This window comes from Monodon monoceros, unplaced genomic scaffold, assembly GCF_005190385.1.
Source record: "Monodon monoceros isolate NGI ecotype Baffin Bay Population unplaced genomic scaffold, NGI_Narwhal_1 Super_Scaffold_3, whole genome shotgun sequence".
In the NCBI taxonomy this organism is placed as follows: domain Eukaryota; kingdom Metazoa; phylum Chordata; class Mammalia; order Artiodactyla; family Monodontidae; genus Monodon; species Monodon monoceros.
The window spans coordinates 72,146,502-72,172,376 of NW_021703780.1; the positions used below are offsets into that span (position 1 = coordinate 72,146,502).

General features: G+C 39.6%; 1 protein-coding gene across 4 annotated transcripts in view; it reads right to left on the minus strand.

Annotated features, from left to right (window-relative positions):
* Positions 1-3,792: 3,792 nt before the first annotated feature.
* CUNH3orf67 (chromosome unknown C3orf67 homolog) overlaps positions 3,793-25,875 on the minus strand; it is a 260,137-nt gene continuing 238,054 nt past the window's right edge. For all 4 annotated transcript variants that reach the window (XM_029244383.1, XM_029244384.1, XM_029244382.1 and 1 more), the window contains 2 exons: positions 16,772-16,866; positions 3,793-4,210 (listed from right to left, as the gene is read on the minus strand). In XM_029244383.1, the coding sequence (XP_029100216.1) occupies positions 4,098-4,210; positions 16,772-16,866 (208 nt within the window). In that variant the 3' untranslated portion in view covers positions 3,793-4,097. The remainder of the gene's footprint in view (positions 4,211-16,771; positions 16,867-25,875) is intronic.

The window sequence follows — 25,875 nt, forward strand, 5'->3', positions numbered from 1 at the left end:
GAGCTGCATGAGCTGTTTATATATTTTGGAGATTAATCCTTTGTCCATTGATTTCTTTGTGAATATTTTCTCCCATTCTGAGGGTTGTCTTTTCGTCTTGTTTATGGTTTCCTTTGCTGTGAAAAAGCTTTGAAGGTTCATTAGGTCCCATTTGTTTATTTTTATTTCCATTACTCTAGGAGGTGGATCAAAAAACATCTTGCTGTGATTTATGTCAAGGAGTGTTCTTCCTATGTTTTCCTCTAAGAGTTTGATAGTGTCCAGTCTTACATTTCGGTCTCGAATCCATTTTGAGTTTATTTTTATGTATGGTGTTACGGAGTGTTCTAATTTCATTCTTTTACATGTAGCTGTCCAGTTTTCCCAGCACCACTTATTGAAGAGACTGTCTTTTCTCCATTGTATATCTTTGCCTACTTTGTCATAGATTAGTTGACCATAGGTGCCTGGGTTTATCTCTGGGCTTTCTATCTTGTTCCATTGATCTATGTTTCTGTTTTTGTGCCAGTACCCTATTGTCTTGATTACTGTAGCTTTGTAGTATAGTCTGAAGTCAGGGAGTCTGATTCCTCCAACTCTGTTTTTTTTCCTCAAGACTGCTTTGGCTATTTGGGGTCTTTTGTGTTTCCATACAAATTTTAAGATGATTTGTTCTAGTTCCGTAAAAAGTGCCATTGGTAATTTGATAGGGATTGCATTGAATCTGTAGATTGCTTTGGGTAGTATAGTCACTTTCACAATACTGATTCTTCCACTCCAAGAACATGGTATATCTCTCCATCTGTTGGTATCATCTTTAATTTCTTTCATCAGTGTCTTACAGTTTTCTGCGTACAGGTCTTTTGTTTCCCTAGGTGGCTTTATTCCTAGGTATTTTATTCTTTTTGTTGCAATGGTAAATGGGAGTGGAGAAAGAAAATTTCTTCATCTTAGGTGACCAAAGTCTCTGACTGAAGGAAAGTTCAGGCTTCAGCATACCTTATTTTAGATGAAAAGTGAGTCTGAGGAGTGATCTTCCAGTATGGTTAGTGGTCTGTGAAATATCTGGGCAAAAGAAAAACAAAAAGCTAAAACCCCACCCTCACTGCCAAATCACACACACACACACACACACACACACACACACACACACACTCACTCTCACACAACCAGCCAACCAATCCAGGGAGACACATTTCTGGGAGCTCTGGTGGAGTCAGGGCTCATCGGCACTGGAGAAGTGATCTACTGCAGCATTTCTCAAAGGAGGTTCTGTGGGTGGATCAGCCCCATGAGATGCTCTACTGAACAAGGGTTCTGAGGACAGAGAAATTTGAGCATATTTACTCTTCCTTGGACATTCCCTATGCTTGCTAGGCTACTAAAGCCATTGAGAATTTCTCTAGTAAAGACAAATGACCATTTCTGCTTCTCCAGTATTTTCCAACATTGACCATGCGCTTCTCCCCCACTCCCATTAAATTTATTAATATCGAGTAGAATTTGCTTCTTGAAACACTTTGGGAAATGCTGATCCTTGAAGTATAAAGAGGCCTAATATGGAAGGAAGAATCTACACAAACAAAAGAGAAGAAAACACTAAATGAAAACAGAGAACCCAAACTCCTGGCAGGCTCTAGTGTCCTCTAGCGGCCACTGTACAGTGACTGTGATGTCCACCTGACACTGTCACTTGAATCCTCGTCTTAATTCCCTCAGGGTGGGAAAAGAACTGGGTTGGAAGTGAGGAGTCATGGGTTCCATTCTCCCTTCTGCGAATTGCCTTTGGATAATTAACTTCCCAATCTGAATCTCATTTTTCTCAATTATAAAATCAGAGTTTAAAGAAATGATCTTGATTGTACTTCCTAGGCCCAATTAGATGATTCTATCACAACTATTATAATGGAAGAAAAAGAGAAAATAGGATTTGCTTGAGAAGAATGCTCTTTATGATTAACTTTTCTGGAATGCAAAATGAATGATGTATGAAATAGAAATCCTACAGTACAACCATATGCAGATAGGAGATTCTTAATCATTATTCTGGCCATTTTGACCGATGATTGAGAGTCTCAGGAGGACACCTGGAATAAACCTAGCTTTAGTTAGACAGTTTTAAAAAAAGAACAATCCAGAAACTTTCAGCAGCCAGATTTTTAAATAAAGCCAAAGGGCAACTTTAAAATTAGTTCTTTTAATTAATCGTCCTTCAGGTTGTACAGTCTGTGACTACATATTCTTGGTTATTAAACAGTTTGTACTTCAAAAAAAAAATCAAGATGTGGCTGAAATGACGGATTCAAATGAAGCTAACCTAAAAATATGGAGAAATACAATACAGCAAATTATTATGCAAGTGTCTATGTATTTTTCCTTTAACAGAAAATAAAATTAAATTAATGAGGGAGAGAAATTATAATTGCCAGGGAAGCTAAATTATTGATTTGATGCCACAAATCAGCTGACAGTTTTTTCCCTATAATTCCTGGGCTCTGTAATTAAATAATAATTTAGAGATTTAAGACTTAATGTCACTTACAAGTTGCATCCTGAATTGTATGAAACAAGAAACTGAATCAATCCCCAAATTGATACCAAATTATCTTAAGATGTATTTCCATATTGAATTGAATTATTTTTTTCAGGATCCATTTGCAATAGTCAATTTCAGATATAATGTTTAGTACACATTTGATGAGAATAGTAGAAATCCAGGTCTTGAAAGTGGAAACTAATAATAATATAAACTTTTCCTCACTGCTACATGTGCCATGAGGCAAATGTGCCCTCTCATCACACTGGATCTAATCTATAACTGTGGTTCTCAAGCATGACTACACATTTGAATTGCCAGGGGAGGTTTTACAATTTTCTAATGCCCAGGGTGCACCCAAGACCAATCAAATCAAATGTTCTGGGGGTGAAACCTGCGTATAGAAGTATTTTTATAAACTTCCCAGGAGATTCTCATATGCAGCAAAATTTGATAAGTGAAGCCATATAGCCCAGTCAATGAGTTTCCAAGTAATCTGGCTGTACCATTTTGGTTTAAAATTGGCAGTGTGAAGCACATCTGTTTCTGTTTTTCGATGCCTCTATAGAAATCTCAACAGAAATTGAAGCTACTCCTTTTAAACAAAGTGTAAAATATGACCTTGTGGTAGATAATATAAACATAATATAAAAAGTACTTCCTCGAGCTCAGTATTTATATACTTTGCACACAAGGCTGGTCTACTCGAGTAGAGTTACAGTGACATATTCTTAAAGACCAAAGGAAGCCTCCTCCATTTCTCCAGGTCCAAGTCACAGAAGTGGTGAGGTATGTGGGGTGTTCAAATGGGTGACTTCTTATTAAATTTGGATCCATGGAGCTAGATTTGGATCATATTATTAGAATTCAGAGATAATTGGTAAAAAATTTTTTAAAAAAGCACAGAGCTAAGCAGCTTCAGTTATTAACAATGTTGTGGTCTTTGGCAAACTCTGGATGAACTATAATGAAATGGAAATAGCAAGGTCGGTACCAATAAAATATGGTCATAAAGTCTGACTACTTCACAGTTAATCCTTTTTCTAATAATCTAAGGAAAGGTAAATACCATCTAGGAATATTCTGGTAAAGAAAGTGGGGTAAATAAAAAGAATCAGTTTAAAAGGTATTCTTCTGACCATCATACTTTATTTTTAATACAAATAGGTAATAAAATAAAACGTACCCAGATATCTTTTAAACAAGAATACATTTTCTGTATATCAAGCCATCATTTACAGATTAACACTGCAAAAAATTTGCATTAATAACTCTTAATTCGTTTACATACAATTCTATGAAATAAACAAAATTGTATGTAGGATGAGAACCAACAAATAAGAACCAATTCAAAGTTCTAAAATCTTATCTCTGTATTAATTCCTTCACAGTTCCAAAAAATCACACCCATCTACAAAAAGAATATAGGTAGTCTTAACATTCAACACTATGTACAAACTAACTTCATTTCTCTTAGTTACTGTTGATTCCATGGGCCTGGCCAACACATGCATTGTGATGCCAGTCAGAACTGCTATCCTGCTCCGCCGAGGGTGGCCATTCTTTGCCCTGGAAGGAGGCATTACACCAACTCGTAGTATTTCCCAGTCTGGGGATCAAAGTAACAGTTCAGACATGGGTCATACAGCAGAGTCAGCACTTCCTCGTCCTCTTCCACACTCAGGTCTTCTCCACCTGTGGGAAGGGGAACCACCGTCATGTTAGCTGTTGGCCTGGCCCGTAATTCTTAAACTGCAACAGAGAAGGGCAAGGAAGCAGGAATCATCTTTCCTAGGAGACTGTCCTTATGCGGGCAGGATGTCAGTGCTGGAATGGAGGAGCGCTGCAGATGTGATAACGCTCTACTTGCAGTGTAAGACGGAGAAGAAACGGTGATCACAGGGGCCAGATTCGCTATAAAGCACAAGAAAAACGAGCGTGGAGAACTGGCAGGGAGAAGAAAGGACTAAGGAAGAGGGCCAAAGGACTAAAGAGTTATGAGGATTAGGGATACTTGAACAGGATTCAAAATTTGATTATCACAGCTCTAGACTTTTTCATGGGCCAGAGCTGCACAAATGCCAAACAGTGCAAATTAATAAAGAGCTCAATCCCCATTCATACAACCTAAAAAGACTACCAAATAAACATGAATTAAAATAATGTGTAGAAATATGATGCTCAAAGCATAGAACACAAATGGAAAACAATGTCAGATGATCTGTGATTTTATTAGTGGTAGCAAGCTCTGTCCAATTTGCTGGGAAAATGAACACGGCTCCATTTATTTCTTCTTGTGACAGCTAGTTAGATGGTTTGGATGAAGAGAACACCTACCGCCTAAGTAATCAGCAAAGTTAGCAAGGTTTGGTTGGTTTTCAACAAATGGCATGGAATGAAAAAAAAAAAAAGCTTTACTAAGATATTTCCGGACCACCTTGTGTGTGCCCAGTGTTGTGCTCAGTACTTATGTACTTGATGCCATCACTAGCACTAGCAAGCGAGCGCCTTCTGAGTACTTCTCAAAATCCATGTAATAGGCTTGGAGGCTGGGAGGGCAAGACCTCCCTCAGCTGGAGAGGACCAGAGCAGGCTCAGGGAGGAGCAGATAATTAAGACAACACTGGTCTCTCTTCCTTAGCACAGGCTACTAAGGACCAAAGAAAACCAAACCTTTGGGCTACAAGCTCACCAGGGTCAGTTCTGGAGGGGCTTGGATGGTGGGCATGGGCAGGGCTGACACAGAACAGAGGCTCAGTAAATACTGAGTACTTTTGGAAAGGGTGAATCAATGTGTGAAACAAAGCTGGGATCTTAAGCGCCACTGCCCAGAGGAAGGGAAGGCGGTGGTAGTGGTGGTGGTGGTGGGACCTCACCTGACCCAGCCAAAATCAGATTAAGCTGGTGCATGGACACCATCAGGACAGTGACAAACTGGGGTTAAGGCCAAGGGAGTGGTGACAAAATGGTGGAGTGGGGTTTTGAAACTGTACCATAGCCAGTCCTCTGCCCATCCTTCTTCTAACCACCCCAAAACATTTAACGTGATCCTTCCCTGCCCCAGGCACCAAGCCAGGTGTTGGGGATATGAAGATATAAGAGAGAGGCCCTGTTTTCAAGGAGTTTGCAGTGATCTGGGGGAAACAAGCAATCAGTGGACTCTCTGGTGAGTTGCACGCAGTGCCAGCAGTTCTTAAAAAGTGGGGTTTAACAGAAGAATGATTTCATCTGCCTTGCTTAGTAACATCTCAAATAGTACAACCCCCGATGGTTTAGAAATCACTTTCTCATGCAGTAGCTCATTTGACTGTTATGATCCTGTGAAAGAGGCAGGAATTATCGTGCCTGTTTTATGGATGAGGGAAACAGGCTCTGCAAAGTTAAACAGCTCATCTGAGGTCACTTGGTGAGTTAGAGGCAGAGTCAGGGATGAACTTGGGTTTCCAGATTCCCAGTTCAGTGTTCTTTTGACCATACCTGCTCGATCTTATTGTTAACACAATACTGGTGTAACACATTCAATTGGAAGCTATTACATTATGGGGATTTAAATATGGAAAGTAAAAAAGTGTAAAGGTGTCCTACATTTAAAGACATCAGTTTTGGAAACAAAAGAACTTTGATTTTTCATATTTCCAAAACCACTGACAAAGATGAGACAGTCCTTGTGGGAGGGGCAGAGGCAACTAGCTCAACAGGCCCAAAGGAACTGAGCTTATTAACTCCAGAAAAGGGAAAGCTTGATGGAAGTGACAACAGCCCTTCTGGCTTCACGTATATAAAGGGTGGCAAATGAATGGGAAATTAAGACGATGCTGTGGGGCTCTAAGAGAAAGCAACAGGATCAATGGGTGAAAGTTACAAGGAGCCAGATTTTGGCTCAGCACAAGGAAAAATTTTCTAGACACTGGAGCTGACCAGGAAATGGAACGTGGACTCTAGGGAGGGTGAAGCGGGGACTGAGGCAATCATTTGTATGAGATTTTGTAGATGAACCCTGTGTAGGATAGGGGGCCAGATCCAATGACCCCTATGGTGCCTTTGATGAGTTTTTGTGACTCTTGGCTGCAGTGGCTTCTTGCATCCTTGAAATATGTCAGGACTTACAGCTAACGGCCACATTGATAGTGGTAGCTGACCTGAGCACCTTGCACAGTTTCTGATTAAGAACAGGAACCCAGAGAAGGCAGCCTGCCTTTCCTTTATTTTCTATTGTTACCTTAAGAGTGGTCCCGAGGGCCTTGCCTCCACCCTCCTCCTCTAAGTAGGAGAGGGTGGGAATGCTTTTCAAGTGGCTGTTTCATATTGAAGATGATCCCCTGGGCCACTTCTGCACATCAAAGGACAGTGTGCATGTCCTTTACTTTCAGATATTCAATCCATCAACACTTTCATATTGGGGCTACTTCAGAGAACGGAACAAAATCAGGTGATCAATAAGTAACCACTGTGTGCTTGCTACGTGACTGAGCAGTCTGGTTATGGATGAGACAGCCTAGTTGTACATGTGACATACACACATGAAACAAAAACAGCTACTAAAGATTAATGAGGAGTTAAACTGGGAGTGGCTAAGAGCACCCCTGGGTTCTAGAATCCAACAAACCTGGGGATGGATGGGAGCGCCGCTGCTCACCACCTGCATGCCCTTAGGCTGGTTACAGATTATTTTACCTCACTGAACCTTCGTTTGCTCGTTTTTAAAATGGGAATAACCTTATTTCATAGGGCTTTGTGGACTAAGCTGGACACTGGGTAATACGCATAGCACAGAGCACATGGTAGTTGTTCAATAAATAATCACTACTATTACTGTTAAGAATAACAACAATATAATAAATCCTTAACTATAGGCTACAGCTTTTTTAGTAACTCAGAGCAGCATTGATAAAGCTTAAATATAAAGAAAAGACTTCACAGAGACAGGCAGGATGACATTTAGACAATGAAGTCAGATAGATCTGGGTCCAAATCCCATTTCTGCCATTTCACAGCTGTGGGACATTGAGAAAATTCACTACTCAGCCTCAGTTTCCTCATATGTAAAGTAAGGATAGTAATAGTACCTGTTATAGTACCTATGAGAACTAAATAAGATAACACTCAGCACACACACAGTGAGTACTCAGCAAGTGTTATAATCATTATGGAAAACGTAAGACATCTGAGTTAGACACGAGAGGGATATGTTCATTTATACCTCACTCCCTACCCCAAAACTATATCTGTTTGATTTTTTACTACTAAAAAAAAGGTTTGAATGAAACACAAAGTCCCCTACTAATTTTATACAGGATATTATAATTAATTCATCTTTAAATAAAAAGTTCTTATATCAAAAATCATGTATTTTTCAAAAAAGTAACATTAATTTTTTCCATCAGGTGTGATATTAAAACCACATATTACTGAGGTAAATAAATATAAGTCGAATTTTCTCAAAGATCTGCCATCCAATGTCTTGTTTTTACTGCATCAACACACTGGGGGAAATTCTGACCTCTGGCACATAAGAGTTATATGCTGTATAATTGTTCAGTGCATTCTGTGCTTGTACTTTCCAAAAAGATAAAATTTTAAGCTGGCGTTATTAAATTAGAAAACTCGATACATTTTTACAACTAGTCAGGAGCCTTTCAAAATGAAAATAACCGTTGTAATGGGCCATGGGTCTTTATCATCCAACTGCAAAGGGATCAAGGTGCATCCAATTCATTAGTAGAGGTCTGGCTACATAATGCATGCAAACTGAAGCAATAACTGCTATAGAAATGCATTCGTTCCAATACATATCGCTGTAGAACTGGAACTTCATGCATTATAACCATGGGACTAACGCAGGTTTTGTGGGTTTTAGTACTAAAGCTTTAAATGGGTGAATTTTAGAACTCTACCAACAATGACATTCATACAAAAATTGGGTGATATTATGTATAACTTTATATTGAAATAAGTGCTTTAAACTTGCACAGATGGTTTTGTTTTCATTATAACTTAATTTTCAAAGCCTCCAACTTACATCATTTTGCCACTGTAATCTCTACGTAATGAAATTATAATATTGTTAAGCAATTACCACTGTGATGTCAAGCAATGGGAAATGTTTTGAAAGGTAATTATTGTGCATGGGTATGGGGTAATTTTCAATTATATTCTTGGATAGTGAAGAGTTCGTTTTTCTCCCAAATGCTAAATTGCTCTATTTAAAGACTGGCTACAGAAACTCTAAAAGGACAAATTAACAAATAAAACCATTCTCTGCTACCAGACTAAGAGCAGCGGGACAGGGGTCCAAATTACATTTTTACTCTTCTTCACATAATAAAGCCATTTCTAGTGAAATAAAATTGCCTTTCAGATAATAATCTATTTACAAACTTTCAGCTTCATCCACTTTGAAACTGGTTAACGGCAATAACAGAAGAAAACCCAACGGAGTCAGACCAAACACAGCAATATTACCCGCCCTCCCCTTGGTTAGATCAGTGTGAGCAGATAATTCCTCCAGTTCACCTTTTGAGTCAATTAATATAAATGCTTAATTATCTATATTTAACGCATTTTAACTGTAGATAATAGAAAACCTATAGGCACAAGCTCAGTCTTCAAGCTTGAAAATAAATGATGTGGCACCAGTTTATCAGATTTAAAGTCTCTGAATCAAGACACTGTAGTTGATTTTCGATTTTCTGACGCTGCCATCTGGAGTTTTGTTTTTTTTTTTACAAGTGAATGCATTTTCTCTCTTATAGATCTTGAAAACTGATGGACTGTATCTTTATGCGCATACTAATACACTATTGTTCAAACAATGCAGTGGTGACAGATCACCACTGGGAACAGTCAGCCTTCAGGTCAATAAAGATGACATTTTAGATAAGATTCTGCTGAGCACCAGGTGCTTGCAAACTCTTCCACCAACTTATATCACGGTAGGGCAAAATTAACTTGCACTAAAACTGGAGAACGTGAACTGTTGAGATTTGTTTCTCAGCAAATATGTGCCCTCAAATGGAAGAAAGATAAATGACCAATAATGGAATAAAAAGGATGAAAAGGTACTTTCTTCTGTTAGAAAGCTATATTGTTTTTTGGAAGGCAAATGATATGCCAAGATTATAGCTCAGGTTTCATTTGGGAAATAAGTACATCACTCCTTTTGTAAAATCTCGTGGCTATATTTTACTTGGAAAATGCCACTTAAAACAACACATTGAAGAATTTGGATGATTAGTTAGGAATTCTTGCAATTTCATTCTTTCCAGCTAGTCTCTACTTACAAATGTGATTCAAATGTGCGCTTGTATATCAAATCATCACGTTGTACACCTTAAATTAACATAATGTTATATGTCAATTATATCGCAGCAAAGCTGGGGAATACCTCACAAGACATATATGTGCACTTGTAAATATGTGAATTACCACTCTGAATGCTTTTTGTTGCACATGAAGGAAGGTCCCTAGTCAGACTATTGAGCTCTGAAGCTACAAAGCCTATAGGATCTCCAGGGCCTGATTTCAGGCAAGGTGGCAACGCTGCAGCCAGGGGGAAATGTATCCCAATTCCAGCAATGGAATCTAGGACCACATCCTGGGCCAAGGCCCCTCTGTTGTACATTTGGGGAATAAGTAGGTGGGGGGTGGTTCTGGAATAGGAGAGAGCCTCAGACACCCATCAGTGTGTTTACTTCTCTACCAGAGGGTTCACTTCCAGTATGCCTGAAAAGAAGGCATTTCTTTATATAGTGAGAGGGCTGACTGCCCCCCTCTTAACCACTTCTTCTATGCAGACACCCCACGGACCCTGAAAGCTGCATAAGAAAATACTTCCTTGCCCCAAGGTTAATCAGAGACCAAAAGGCAACTACTTGCCTCATAGGGGAAGCGGAAGGAATCTGGATTCAAGAATGTCATACAGGTATAACTTGTTTTTTTGCACTTTGATTTATTCTGCTTTTTACAAATCGAAGGTTTGTGGCAACCCTAAGGTGAGCAAGTCCAACGGCACCATTTTTCCAACAGCTTTTGCTCACTTTGTGTCTCTGTCACATTTTGGTAATTCTCAAAATATTTCAAGCTTCTGCATTATTATTATATTTGTTATGATGATCTTTGATTAGTGATCTTTGATGTTACTACGACAACCTGCTGAAGGCTCAGATGATGCTTTTTTTTTTTTTTTTTTGCGGTACGGGGGCCTCTCACTGCTGTGGCCTCTCCCGCTGTGGAGCACAGCCTCCGGACGCGCAGGCTCAGCGGCCATGGCTCACGGGCCCAGCCGCTCCGCGGCATGTGGGATCCTCTCGGACCGGGGCACGAACCCATGTCCCCTGCATCGGCAGGCGGACTCTCAACCACTGCGCCACCAGGGAAGCCCTCAGATGATGCATTTTTCAGCAATAAAGTATTTTTAAATTAAGGTATGCACTTCTTAAAAGATGTAACGCTATTGGACACTTCATAGACAACAGTGTAGTGTAAATACAACTTTTATATGCCCTGGGAAACCAGACTCATTTTATTGCGATATTTGTTTTATTGCGGTGGTCTGGAACAGAACGTGCAATATCACAAAGGTATGCCTGAAAATGCTAACAAATCATTTCACAAGCTGAGAGTTGAGGCGGGGGCTCTATGGGTCTAAGGAGAATTCTAAAGAGAGTACTATTTTATCCAGAAAGGCTCAAGAAAGAAAACTACCTAAATTAAAAACACTGCACTGGACATTTCATCTGTGTAGTTCTTATTGACCTAAATGGGAATTCTGTGGTTCTATCAGTGTGGGGCTTAAGGGTGCGGACAGTCCAGTGTGACAGGCCTCGGTCAGTGTTCTGCTCCACAATCAGTGGGGCTGTGACCCAGGCTGTGACCTTAACCTCACCCGAACAGTGGCGACACAGCACAGCCCTATGCCAGTAAGTGTTAGGAGAAGTCACTGAGAGGTAACGCACAGGAAAACTCGACACAGCGCTGGGCACACAGCATGTGCTTTATTAATGCTGGCTTCTATTATTACTTTGATCGTCAATATTGCTTTTTTAGGGGAAGTTCTCCTTTGCATTTTGAATAAATCTTCAAGATACAGGGAAGATCCAAAAAGTAGACCAAATCATCCTTCTGTTTCCCATGGGCAGAAGATTCACTCACTCATTCTACTCAGTAAATATTTATGCAGCGTTTACAATGTCCTAGGCTCCATGTTAAGCACTGTGGGTACCACGGTTGTTCGATGAAGCACAATGTCTGGTGCGATAACTAATAAAACAGATTTTGGAAGACTGCTTTTAGACTCAGGGTATTATGTCAAATAATTGCACGGCGGGAAACAGGACTATGAAAGGATTCCTCTGTTGGACCCAGGACAGGCGGCCAGGTTCCCCTCTCTCTGGTTAGCTGTGAGGCGTCATGAGATTTCCATAAATTCTTGAATAGTAATTTGGATATTAAACCTATAAAATAAGCATCCGCTGCCTATTTATGTCTCGTGGAGATTAATTAATGTTCATAAAGGAATATCTTCTGTGGCTTTGCTGTACAAAAGGTATGAGAATGTTATTTTTATGAGACTCTGGCAACTCCAAAAGCCCTCCTGAGTGTCTTTCTCACTCAAAATCCATGCAACCTGCAAAAAAAGGTTTACAGGCCTGAAGAGAGAAGCATTATTATTCCATTTTGGAGCTGGTAAGCATGAATAATTTAAGGGTCATAGCTGTAAAGGAACAAATGTCAAAAACAAATTGACAACTATTCTTCGAGCAAAGTCTGGTTCATTTTCAAAAGGTCAATTTGGTAGTTTTCTTGAGTAAGTTCTGAAATCTTAACTTCCCAGTTTTACATTTCACACGGTCTCCAGAAAAACACATTTTTCGTAGGTGTTAAGGGTACCCGTGCCCATGGTAATTGATATTTGGCAAATGTATCATGGCCCAGCTGAGAGCTGCCCGTTTCTCCATTCAGTCGAATGGTGCGGAGTACAATGCTGTTCCTGCTGGCTGCTTGGCTCTGCTGGGAGCCAGGCTGTTCATTTCAAGATGGAATTCATACACTTGAGACATTCTGGCCTAGTAGAAACTGGGGCTGTGACACAAATTTGTACTGAGTAAAGAAGGGACTCTAGGGCCAGGTATAATGCATGCATTTACTTTTGTATGGGCTGGGGCAAGTTTTCTAGAGTTACGTATTGGTTAGGCCATCTTTCCCTGCTGTGAGAATGCAGTTATGCCTCTAGCTGCATGGATACATCTCGGCCTCTCCATCTCTGATGGAGATGTGGCGGTTCATCGTATCACTTCCCTGCCCTAAGTACCAGTGTCCATGTGTAAAATGGGGGTAATAATAGTACCTATGTCTCAGTAGGCTATTCTGAGAATTAAAGTGCACATGTAGGCCTGGGTCACTGGAAGATGAAATAAACATTAGCTATTATTATGTTTATCCTAGAAGTCTGAAGATGGAAGAGCCTCTTTCCCTGTGAACGAGACTTCAAAACCACCTTCACATCCCAGTGCAATGGTTCTGCAGAAAGGCACTGATGTGGAGGAAGACTGGATCCAAATCGTAACTCTGATTGAGCATTTGACCTTGGGCAAGGTCAAATTGAGGGTGATGAACTACATTAGTGTTTTTAACTGGTTTGTTAGGGCCCCACGGCAGGGTTCTGAGACCATAACTCCCACTCCACCCAGAGCAGTTCTGCTTTTAACTCCTTTACTTATTGGGATTCCATATGAGATTTCACTTGACAGGAAAGTTTTCATTGCTTATAAGTAAAGTTTAAGAATCACCGCATAAGGTGACTTATAACTGTTTTAATTGCTAAAATGTATGGGTCTAAGTTCAATACTCTCATTGTTGAATTTTACAAATATGCCTAATATACCAAAAAATTGGAATTGGGAGAAAAACTGAAAGTCAGATTTCAATGAATTACCCTGTTTTTTTCCTTCCAAGGTTGTTATAAGAAATGACCAGTTGAATACCATTTCTCTCCCTCTTTTTCCTCCCTTTCTCCCTTCCTGTCTTCCTTCTAATGAGAATCCAGCCTATCTAATATATGCCAGAAATTTCAGGGTACTAGGGATCTATGAGTGAGCAAACTGACAGTCTCTGCTTTTAAAAACTCTTAGGCTACCTAGGAAAAAAGGCAATAAACAAGTAAATGAATCACGAGTTACGAACTGTGAAAAGGCTGTGACGAAAAGGCACTAGGTGAGGTGAGAGAGCCTGACCTACTCAGATAAGGTCGTCTCGAGAGGCCTTGGAGAAGGTGGGCACAGTGACCACCCAGGCTAGGCAGTCCCGCACTCCAGTCATCTTGCCCTTCATTCAGCCCCTCACTCCCTTGGCCTTGCCCTAGATCTAGTCAACACGGCAACTACACCCCTCAGCCACTCACCCCACTGGAGGGAATGTGGCCACGAGTCATTTCTGACAAGCCTGGGGGTGGGGGAGGCAGGTCCAGGCCTGAAACAGGTGACCAGAGGTCTGCTTTTCTTTTTTCTGAAAGGACTTAGCTACTTAGCTCTTGAGACGTTTTGTTTTCCTGTCGATTGGAACTCTCGACAGAAAAGTAATTTTTCAATTCCTGGTTTACATATAGTATTTTTTTATTACGTAATTTATTTACTTGGTTCAAAGCCAAAAGAATTAAAAAATAAAAACAGTGGTTGGGCTCTGGGGCCAGGCTGCTTGGGTTTAAATCCCAGCTCTGCCAATGACTAACTTCACGCAAATTATTCAAGAGCTTGCTGCTTCAGTTTCCTCAGCTGTAAAAAATAACAACTGCATATACAAAATTAGTATCTTCCTCATGGTGCTGCTGGGAGGACTAAATTTCTTTTTTACATTCTCTTTTTTTAAAAAATTGCAGTATAATGATTTACAATGTTGTGTTAGTTTCTGGTGTACCGCAAAGTGATTCAGTTATGTGTATGTGTATATATATATTCTTTTTCGTATCCTTTCCATTATAGTTTATTACAAGATAGTGAATACAGTTCCCTGTGCTGTACAGTAGGACCTTGTTTTTTATCTATTTTATATATAGTAGTGTGTATCTGCTAGTCCCAAACTCCTAATTTATCCCTCCGCCCAACCTTCCCCTTAAGTAGCCATAAATTTGTTTTCTATGTCTGTGAGACTGTTTCTGTTTTGTATAAAGGTTCATTTCTATCATATTTTAGATTCCACATATAAGTGATATCATGATACTTGTCTTTCTCTGTCTGACTTACTTGTGAGGACTAAATGTAACCACTGAGCACAGTACAGCGTCTGGCATATATCAGGTGCTGAGTTAATGGTATTGTGCAACAGAAACCCAGGAAGAGCCCCAGACTACCCACAACTGTGCCTCCCTTCTCCTTCTGATGGTATACACTGGATGCTTGAGCCTATTATTTTTCTTTGACAAACACTTTATAAGAACAGATGGAAACACTAGCTCAGTATATTGGTAACTGTATGCTACGTTGTCTAAAACTAAGCCAATGACATGTAAAGATTAAGCAAATAGGAAACACTACTTTTTGATGGTTTTGGTTTACATTAACTACAAACTATCCAAGTTTATCAGAAGAGGGAAAGGGATACCAGATGGAAATCTAGGGTGACAGGGAGAAGGGGTGCCAGAGCCGGTTAACATTGGCCAGAACATTTCTACAATTCTTGGAATTTAATTTGTTAATTTGTCCTCCATGCAAGTTCTGTTTACCTTCAACATAATTGAGCCCCTGCTGTCAAAACATCACTTTGCAATGGCAACTTTAAGACATCCTTTCAGCCACTCATCACCACTATAGATCTTGGGTGCCTTTGTTTAAAGACCACACTCTCCTGCGGCTTATTTAGGATACTTAAAATATTACTTGTTCCCTCACAGCAAGGTCTCCTCCTGACAGGCAAGATTCTGTTTTTCTATTATGAGCAATTATAAATGTACACCCCTAAAAAGTCTCAATTTGAGGGGCATCATCTATTTCAGATAGTAAATCACAGCGACATCTCCATCCCTTGGGCAACCAAAATGCACAACTCAGATATATGAGCTCTCACTCTGAACTCTCCATACCTGAAGAAAAATGGGATGCTCTTCTTTCTCCCCGGGGCAATTAGGGAAAAAAAACCCTGGCACCTTTGTTGGAGTAATTTATACTGGTTTCAGTTCCTTTTTTTTTTTTTTTTTGCGGTACGCGGGCCTCTCACTGTTGTGGCCTCTCCCGTTGTGGAGCACAGGCTCCGGACGTGCAGGCTCAGCGGCCATGGCTCACGGGCCAAGCCGCTCCGCGGCATGTGGGATCCTCCCGGACCGGGGCACGAACCCGTGTCCCCTGCATCGGCAGGCGGACTCTCAACCACTGCGCCACCAGGGAAGCCCCCTCCCCCTTTTTTTTAAACCGTAGATATAGAGCTTCCATCTTTATAATCCAACTTGGAAAGCTATCTCAGGGAGTCCCACTCTGAGGTTGTCTGTCACTCCAGCTATGCATTTTAGAGCTCCCCCCACCCTTCCCATCTCAACCCCTCTGTGTCTGACGAAGATTCTTTTATGTCCCTCCTCTACACACTCCTGACAGTTACGTTCCCTGCTCACAGCCAGAAACTAAATGGTCATCTTTGTGGCTCTCGTCAACAAAGAGAACCCCAGGCAAATTTTCATCCCTGCTTCCTTCTAATTTTTCTATTACTAATACTACCCATCAAAGCTCTGTGCCAGCCTTTGCTTTAATGAAACGGCTGTACCTCTGTATTAACGAAAACATGGATCTCTGTGATGCTGGAGCATTGGGTCTGCTTTATAATAATACTAACAACTGGTATTTGGTAGGCGCTATCCCAAGTATTTCATATACAGTATACCTCACTGAATCTTCATGAAAAACTTGCAGGTGGGCACCATCTATTATTAGTCTTATTTTACAAAACTGAAATTCATAAAAGTCACACAGCAGGAATTGCTAGAGTTGGAATTCAGATGAAGGTCAATTTGACACCAAAGCCATGCTCTTACGCCTTAAACTATATTTTGCCCATGGACTAACCTTCAGGAGAACAAGGACAATTTCTCTTTTAAATTCCTTTTAGTTGCAAAGAACCTATAATCCTATAAAATGAGGCACAGATTACCTCATTTTGGGTGTGTGAGCCTAAGTGATCAGCATTAAAAAAAACCAGTGGCATCTCAAAGTGACTGATTTTCTCTGTATATAGTTAATTATTTTTATTTTTTATGCTTGGTGTTTTTCATATTCCCACCTTGAGCACTCAAGCTTCCGGAAGAATCCTGATGCTGCTCTGCTGGCTGTTGACTGGGAGGAACAATCGGTGGGCTCAGCATATTTAACCAGTCCCTAAAAAGAAAACAAGAAAATAAATGAACCACATGTTTGTAATTCCATATATAGATTTTACCTTTCTCCTGGATTTTTAACTCCTTGGGGCTTCCACAAAAAACCATTTTTCCCTTCTTCATATTTCAGAAAATAAGATGTCCAGAAATTAATATTCAGTTTTATAGATCTGTAAATACACAGTTGATTACTTAACTAACTAGCTGTTCAATAAATACACCAACTAAATGATGATGACTGTTCCTCTCAAAAGTTTATTACTGTTGATTGTCAACTATAGCACAGCTCCTCTCACCTAAGAAAATTATTTCAACAACTAAGAAGAAATGCAGCAGAGACAAAGCTCCTTAGGACCTTTGGATAAGAAAGCCTGACAAAGTTACATGTCATGGATGACAAGAGTCCATTTGGTGATTCAAAAGAGAAGCTAGTCTTGGAGCTGTCATGGACCAGCCATGATGGTGGGAGCTGGTATGCATTCACTTGGGGCTTTAGGGCAGGGGAGGACAAAAGAAGGAAGAGTGAGGGCCTTTGGGCCCTTGAGTGGCTCAATACTTCAGTTCTCCCAGTATGAATGGGGGCAAAGCCACTTCAGAAAGCACCTCCTACATTCCCCGTCCCTCTGCCTCCAACTTCCAACCTCATTCCCAGTCTCTTTACTTTCCCTCTTTCCATTCTTTTCCTGTCTCTCTGCTCCCTCTAGCAGATACCTGGGTGGGTGTGCTATAAGTCAGTGACATCCTGAAGGCATGAGTCACTGTGTGTTCTACTTCAACCCTTTCTCATCTGTAAACTTGCTATTGAGCTTCTTCACGGGAACAGAGCAGGAAGGGGAATGTGAAGGATTTTCCAAAGTGAATTATATTTCTTGCATTGATATAAGCAGCCTGTGTCATTGACCTTATTCTTCTCAACAGGAACATGTCCTCATGACCAAAAAATTTCTCTCTAAATTTCTGCATTTCCTGCTGTCTTTATCTACAATGAGAGACAGTCCCGACCAGTAACTAAGAGCACTGGCTCTCCAGGCCAATCCTGGCACCATGTTTCTGAAATGTGAGAACTTAGCCAAGTCACTTATAACATCACTAAGCCTTATGTATAAAAAGGAGATAATAATAGTTACTCCAGAGTTTTGTCGTTAAGATGAAATGAAAAAAATGGATGAAAAACGCTTGGTATGGATCTGGGTACAGAGCTGCTGTCAAAAAATGTCAGCTATGACCACTACCATCTTCATTATCGGTGAAGATCATAGTATGGCTGTATCCACAATGACAAACCAAGGTAGGAAGTGGATTCTGCTGGAATTAAACCAGCCAAGGATTGTAGAATGATTTCAAGTCTATACAATAGAAGTTTTCTTTGCAAGCCATTTACTCTTCTTGTATAAAAAGGATCTTAATGTAAAAATTATCCAATTCCTATTTGTATTATTTTAAGATACTTTCACTCACTGCTCACCTTAGCTATCACTAGATTATGGCTTGTAAAATAAGCAAGGTGAACTTGCTGTGTAATTGAATTTCATAATAACACATTAAGGACATCAGAAAGGATTTGTCACAGACTTCCAAGCTAATGGGGCATTTTCTGATAAGCACCTTTTACTTAGTCCATTTAATTATAGCAGACCAAAAAATTCCTACATTATAGAAAATTACAAGGTCACATACAAATTACTAGCCCAGTGGCTTCATTACTCGGCAAGAGAGATGGAGAGCAAAGATGAGCAGGAGAAAAATAATGTTATCATATGATGACACCCCAGCGACAAATTAGAAACTCCAAACGATGGCAGTAGTAGCATCTACCGTGGTCCATGGACATGCAGGAAAAAGCAGATGTTATAAAAGGCAAGACATTACTTCTTAGGCCAATGATTTGGTTAATGTTTTTCTTGTCAGCAGTAGCTATGGAAAGTACAGAGTTTTTCTTTTTGTGATTTTTGTTTGTTTTAAAGTAATTTCAGATTTATAGAAAAGTTTCAAGAGTACAAAGAACTCCTATATATCCTTCACCTAGATTCTCCAATTTAAACATTTTATCACATTTGCTATCTATCTATCATCTATCTATCATCATCTCTCTATCAAGGGTTGGTAAACTATGGCCATGGGCCAAGTCTGGCCCACTGCCTGTTTTTGTAAGGCCTGCAAACCAAAAATAGTTTTTATATATTTTAATGGTTGAAAACGATTAAAATAGCAATGTTTCATGACACATGAAAGTTATATATAATTCACATTTCAGTGTCCATAAAAAAAGTTTTATTGGAATACAGCCACGTTCACCTTTTTACATATTGTCTATGACAGCTTTTGTGCTATGATGACAGAGTTAAATATTTGTGATCTGGCCTTTTACAGAAATGTTTGTCGGCCCCTGGTCTATAACCATGAGGTCATATTGCTTCCTCTAATACTAATATAATACCACAGAGTCATTTTCATCTTTCCTTTTTCCTTTCTGACACTGAGGAACCTGGCTCCCATTAGCCTCAGTATATTTACTTACTTTCTGAAGTACAGAACACGCCAAAAGTGGTGTCAAACAAAACTAAGCAAACAAAACAAAACAACCAATAAAACACCCCAAACCTACTCTCTAGGATTCTCTGTTTATGGTTCTTTTTTTCATTAGTTAAAATACCATGTTCAAAATTTACTTAGGCTAGTTCATTTTCCTACCTCTTCAGTGAGGTTATATTCTTAATTTGAAATATAGTTAGCATCATTTGCTTCTTTTTGCATTAAGTTTTTCTCCCCATTCTTGATTTTTATTACTTTTGTTGTTTTGAGTAGGTAAAATATTAACAGTTCAAAAGTCAAACTTTTACAGAAAAGCATATTCAGTAAGAGTTAGATTTCCTTCATCCCTTCCAGTCTGTTTCCACCCCCTCATCATCCCCACCCACTCCTCCAGAGGTAATTAATTTCATTAGTTCTTGTGTCTCTGTTTCTTTTTGCAAAAATTCAACAGATACACGTCTATTTTTTTCATTCCTCTTTTTTCTAATGTAAAAGGTAGTATACTATAATTACTCTTTTGCACTTTCGTTTTTTCAACTTAAAATATATCCAGGAAATCACTCATACCAGTTCATAGAGAGCTTCCTTATTCTTTTTTTTTTTACAGCTGCATAGTACTCCGCAGTGTGGCAAACATTTATTTCACCACTGTCCTATGTTCGGGCAAGTTTTAAATATTTTGTGATTATTGCAATTAATGCTACAATGAATAACTTTGGGCATATCTATTTTTGTATATGTGGAGATATACCTTCAAGATAAATTCTTGGAAGTGGGATTCCTGGAATAAAAGGTAAATGCACACTTGGTTTTGTTAGATACTGACAAATTGTTTTCACAAGGGTTGTACCCATCAGCATTCCCACCAGCAATGTCTGAGAGTGCTGGTTTGTCTACAGACATGTCACAGTATTATGCTGTCAAGTTTTTAATGCTTTCCAATCCGAGAGATAATAACTGATAACTTAAAGTAGTTTTGATTTCCATTTTTTTGCATTTGTTCTCATTATGAACATTATGAGTAGAGTTGACTCTTCATATGTTTAAGGCTATTTAATATATATGTGTATATATGTGTATGCATGTGTGTATTTTATATCTATATCTTTTTTTTCCTGTCTGTTCATGTCTTTTGCTCTTCTTCCATCAGGTCTTTTTTTTTTTGTCTCTTTTCCTCATTTTGTCATCTGTGTTTGCTTATGATATTTTTTGCCATGCAACAGGTTTTTAATTTTTCTGTAGTCATATGCATCAATCTTTTCTTTTATTGCCTCTGTATTTATTTATTTATATTTTAAAATAAATTTATTTATTTATCTATTTACTTTTGGGTCTTTGTTGCTGTGTGCAGGCTTTTCTCCAGTTGCAGCGAGTGGGGGCTACTCTTCGTTGTGTTGTGCAGGCTTCTCATTGCGGTGGCTTTTCTTCTTGCTGAGCACAGGCTCTAGGTGTGCGGGCTTCAGCAGTTGTGGCACGCAGGCTCAGTAGTTGTGGCTTGCGGGCTCTAGAGTACAGGCTCAGTAGTTGTGGCACACGGGCTTAGCTGCTCTGTGACACGTGGGATCTTCCCGGACCAGGGATTGAACCCGTGTCCCCTGCATTGGCAGGTGGATTCTTAACCACTGCGCCACCGGGGAAGTCCCTGCCTCTGTATTTCAAATCAGAGTTAGGAAGTTCCTCCCTACAACCAGGTTCTATAGAAATTCACCCTTTTTTTCTTCCAGTTATTTGCATGGTTTCATTTTTCACATTTAGATTTCTGATCCATTTGGAGTTTATTCTGGTATATGTTGTGAGTTTATTCTGGTGTAAGGTGCATCGAATTTTATCTTGTAAAAATGACTACAGATTCCATATATGTGTGTTAGCATACAGTATTTGTTTTTCTCTTTCTGACTTACTTCACTCTGTATGACAGACTCTAGGTCCATCCACCTCATTACAAATAACCCAATTTCGTTCTTTTTTATGGCTAATATTCCATTGTCTAAAAAACCAGTACTGATGAACCTAATGGCAGGGCAGGAATAAAGATGCAGATGTAGAGAACGGACTTGAGGACATGGGGTGGAGAAGGGGAAGCTGGGACGAAGTGAGAGAGGAGCACTGACATATATACACTACCAGATGTAAAGTGGATGGCTAGTGGGAAGCAGCTGCATAGCACAGGGAGATCAGCTCGGTGCTGTGTGACCGCCTGCAGGGGTGGGATAGGGAGGGTGGGAGGGAGGCTCAAGAGGGAGGGGATATGGGGATATATGTATACATATAGCTGATTCACTTTGTTGTACATCAGAAACTAATACAACATTGTAAAGCAATTATACTCCAATAAAGATATAAAAAAAATGACTGCAGAATTCTCTTGAAAAATGATGTTAAGATTTAGAAGATTTTATTCAATTAAGAAACTTTAATCAAAACAACTCATTTGTTTTGGCTTTTTATTAAGTAAGCATTAACAAAGTATATTTTGAAATAAAGGGTTTCCATGTTAACTGTAAAATATGGAAAATATTTGGCTAACAAAGTCAACCAGTAGGTTTTCTTGCAAGACCTTTGAGAGCCTTTAACAGACTGTGAATCTCCTGAGAGGAGCGTAGAATATGTAGACTGCCCACCTTTTTGCATCTGGAACTGTTCCATCTTTTGGGATCATGAGTCCACAGACCACATCATACCTTGAGACACTTCAGGTTATAACATTTTCCCACCCTGGTGACATTGTTTTTGTTTTAAGTATTTTTAAAATTTATTTTATTTTTATTAAAATATATTTGATTTATAATATTGTGTTAGTTTCAGGTGTACAGCAGAGTGATTCAGTTATATATATAATATATATATATTTTCAGATTGTTTTCCATTATAGGTTTTTACAAGATACTGAATGTACAGTTCCCTGTGGTATACAGGAAGACCTTATGTTTATTTTATGTATAGTAGGTTGTATACATATACTCCTAATTTATCCCTCTCCCCTTACCTCTCCCCTTTGGTAAGTTTGTTTTCTGTGTCTGTGAGTCTGTTTCTGTTTTGTATATAGATTTATTTGTATTATTTTTTAGATTCCACATATAAGTGATAACATATAACATTCCTCTTTCTCTTGTTTTGTTTTTATTTTACTTCATATATATTTAATAATTTCATTTTTTCAAGAGCGGTCTGTTTTTTTTTTGTGACTTGTTAATAAGCCAGAAATGTATAGTCTAGCACCTGTACCTTACATGTTTACATTTTTACATGTGATATTTAATGCTAAGCCATGTTTTGACCCCCATGCCTTCCCAGGCCGCAAACATCTAGGGACGGGGGATCAGGCTCATTCACACATGTCAAGCCCTAGCTCAGCTGTGAGCCACTTCCTTGGCCTGCTTCTCACCCCGGCTGCCTGTGCTCTGGAACCTGCTCTTGCTCTTCGTTCTCCCATTTGCATATTTGCCCTGCCGTTTGCACTTGTTACTCTATTTTGTTTGGTTTCCTCAGCTCTGACTGTAATGCTTTTCTCTCTACCTGTAATGAAAACCTCCAGCTCCTCTGGTGGAGAAGCATCCTGTTCAGTCAGGCTTGCTCTCCGAGCATGCTCAGGGGCTGCTTCCTCCTCCTTTCTCTCGTGGACCCAGGCAGGCCTCCCACCCCTGCCCCTCCTCTTGGAACTGAAGAGAAAGGACTTGCAGGCACACCTATACATGCTTAGCTCTGTCAGCAGAAGGTGAGTTTTATTTAAGAGTCAAGACAATGGGTTCACTTCAAATACCACATAAAAAATATAATGTAGATGAAAGATAAATACCATCTTGTGAATCCTCACAGTGAACAAATTCATCTAACATTAAAATCCTGCCCCCCGCAAATACCATGCTCTTTCCATTCAACTTGCATGTTAGAGTTTTGAAGGCAGGCAGTGAGCTTCAACTGAATCAGAGCTGACTCAGATATTTTTACAACTGAGGATAATGTTCTCACTTAAGATAGACTATGGTTTCAGTTCCTTCATTTAAAAACAAGATTTTGCTTACAAGAGAATTTTACACACATTTATTTCATTAATGTGCTTCCTATAAATACATCATATATGTACACACACATACACACATATATACAAATACATGCATGATATGAGAGCAACAGTTAGCTTGATCATCTGTCTACATATACAGTAATCATTTACTGAACTGCTGTGTGTCAGACCCTAGGGAATCAGAGAGCTCATCGTCAGATGGAAGAAGCATTCTAGCTAACAGAAAACGACATGGGCTGCTGTGGGCTGATCAGCTTATTTGTGTGTCCCCTAAAGGAATTCCCTTGTAAGGAAACTGTCTACAATCTTGTATACATTTAAATATTTATTTGGGTGAGTAATTATTTGAGAAATCTAAAACATGACAACAATTATTACATACCTCTCATTTACAGCACTGAGCTACCTGCTATCATAAGGGCTGGGTTAGAGGAGCTAGCCCAGTGTGAAATACTTACACAGGAGATCTTCTATTAGGAATTTAGAAACTTGCAGCAATTTCTATACGATACTTATTGATATTTATCATTTGGTACCAGTGTAAATTTCTTATTCACTGAAAGCAGTCTGGGTTTTAAACATCTTCTAGGGCCAGGGAACAGACTGGGGAGAGGACTAGGAAATAGCTCACTTCGGGGAGAATTCATAGATTCTTTTTAAAACCTGGTGAAAACTGTTTTCCCAGAAAAATGACCAAGAATACCAAATTTTCTTTCAATTTTAGGAGGTCGGAGATCATCTGAAGCCCATTCGTGCACTTCTGGAACCTGAATGAAGAACTTCTGCATCTTGGAATATCACGGAGGTGTTTTTGTAGTGTAAAACCCATGGTTCTTTGTAAAGGCCCAGACAGTAAACATGTTAGGCTTTACAAGCCACAGGTCTCTGCCGCAACTACTCAGCTCTGCTGCCTTAGTGTGAAAGCAGACATAAACGATAAGTAAACAAGTGGCGTGGCTGTGTTCCAATAAAATCTTATTTACAAAGGAAAAAAAAAGTTCTGCAATGGGCAGAATTTGGCCCATAGGCTGTAGGGGAATGACCCCTGTCTTAGAGGAAGGAACTGTGAAGTGGAACATTCTCAAGGCTCTTATGAGAATTCCTGTCAATTTTCCTCTGAAATGCCTTATGAATTTACCTTTCTCACCATCTCTACATCCACCACCAAAGTCCAAGCAACTACCTTGCCTCCTGTTATCTGCAGTAAAAGCTCTGAATTGATCCCCTTAGAGTCATTCATTCTGTCTTCACTTCTCTGTTCTTCACACTATGGCCAAAATGCTAATCTGATTATGTCAACCTCTTTTTCAAACCCTTTAATATCACTGGGGAGCTATCGTATTTGGGAGAAAGACCAGAATTATTACCTTGGCCTTTGAGGCTCTGCGTAGCCTCGTCTCTATGTGTTTTTCCGACTTCATCTTGCATTGTTCTCCCTCTCACTCACCATGCTCCAGCCACACTGGGCTTCTCTTGATTCCTGGAAATATGCCATGCTCCCTGCCATCACGGGACTTTTGCCCAGGCTGTGCCCCCTTGTCTAGACCATGTTCTCCTCCCCTGCTCCTACCCACCCACCCCTTATCCTGGTAAAATCATATCCAACCTTCACATTGGCTCAAGCATCACACTCTTGAGAAGTCCTCCTGGACGCTCGCTCTCTAATCTAGCTGAGTTCCTTTGTTACTTCTTCTAATAGAGCAACTGCGATCTTCCCTTTAAGAGCTCTTATTTGAGTTCATAATTACATCCTCATTTGTTTGATCGTTCAGTGAATGAAGTCTCCCCCACTTGACTCTACCCAGCACCTAGCAGAGTGCCTGGCACAGAAATACGCACTTCCTCAATATTTACTGAATGCATGACTGTTGAGTCTCTTTGTTAGTCCAGAATACTGAGCGCCACTCAGAGTTGAATGTTGCCATGACAATAAATAATGCTGCTGTTGCAACCCACTCTTGCATTTTGCCTCTATCTTACTCTTTCTCTACCTGCTAGGAACATGCTATTGTTTTCTCATCATGTGCTTGCTACACACACAATTTGGGGTCAACCTGGGGACACACACTTGCCTCTTTATAGCCAAGACAGAAAATTTTTAATTTTCTGCCTCAGAAAACAGCATGCTGGTTCAGAAATATGTTTACTAGGATGAAAAACTAAGAAAATGTATGTTTCTATTTTTTTGAAATTTAAACATAAGAGCTCTCAATAGCTTTTCTTCATAGGATTCGTCTCTCATTTGAAGCAGGAAGCTCAAGCAATAAGTTGGAAACACAAACAGTATGTTGGGAACTCTTTTGCATGTGTCTTAGTATGGACTGGAGCAAGTATTAAGATGTTACTGTTTACTTTTGGTTCGTTTCCTGCAGGAGCTCTCTAACCAGATTCTCAGTGTTCTGGTTCTGAAGGCCTTCTCCAACACTCCCAACAAGTGTTTACCTAGTCCATACT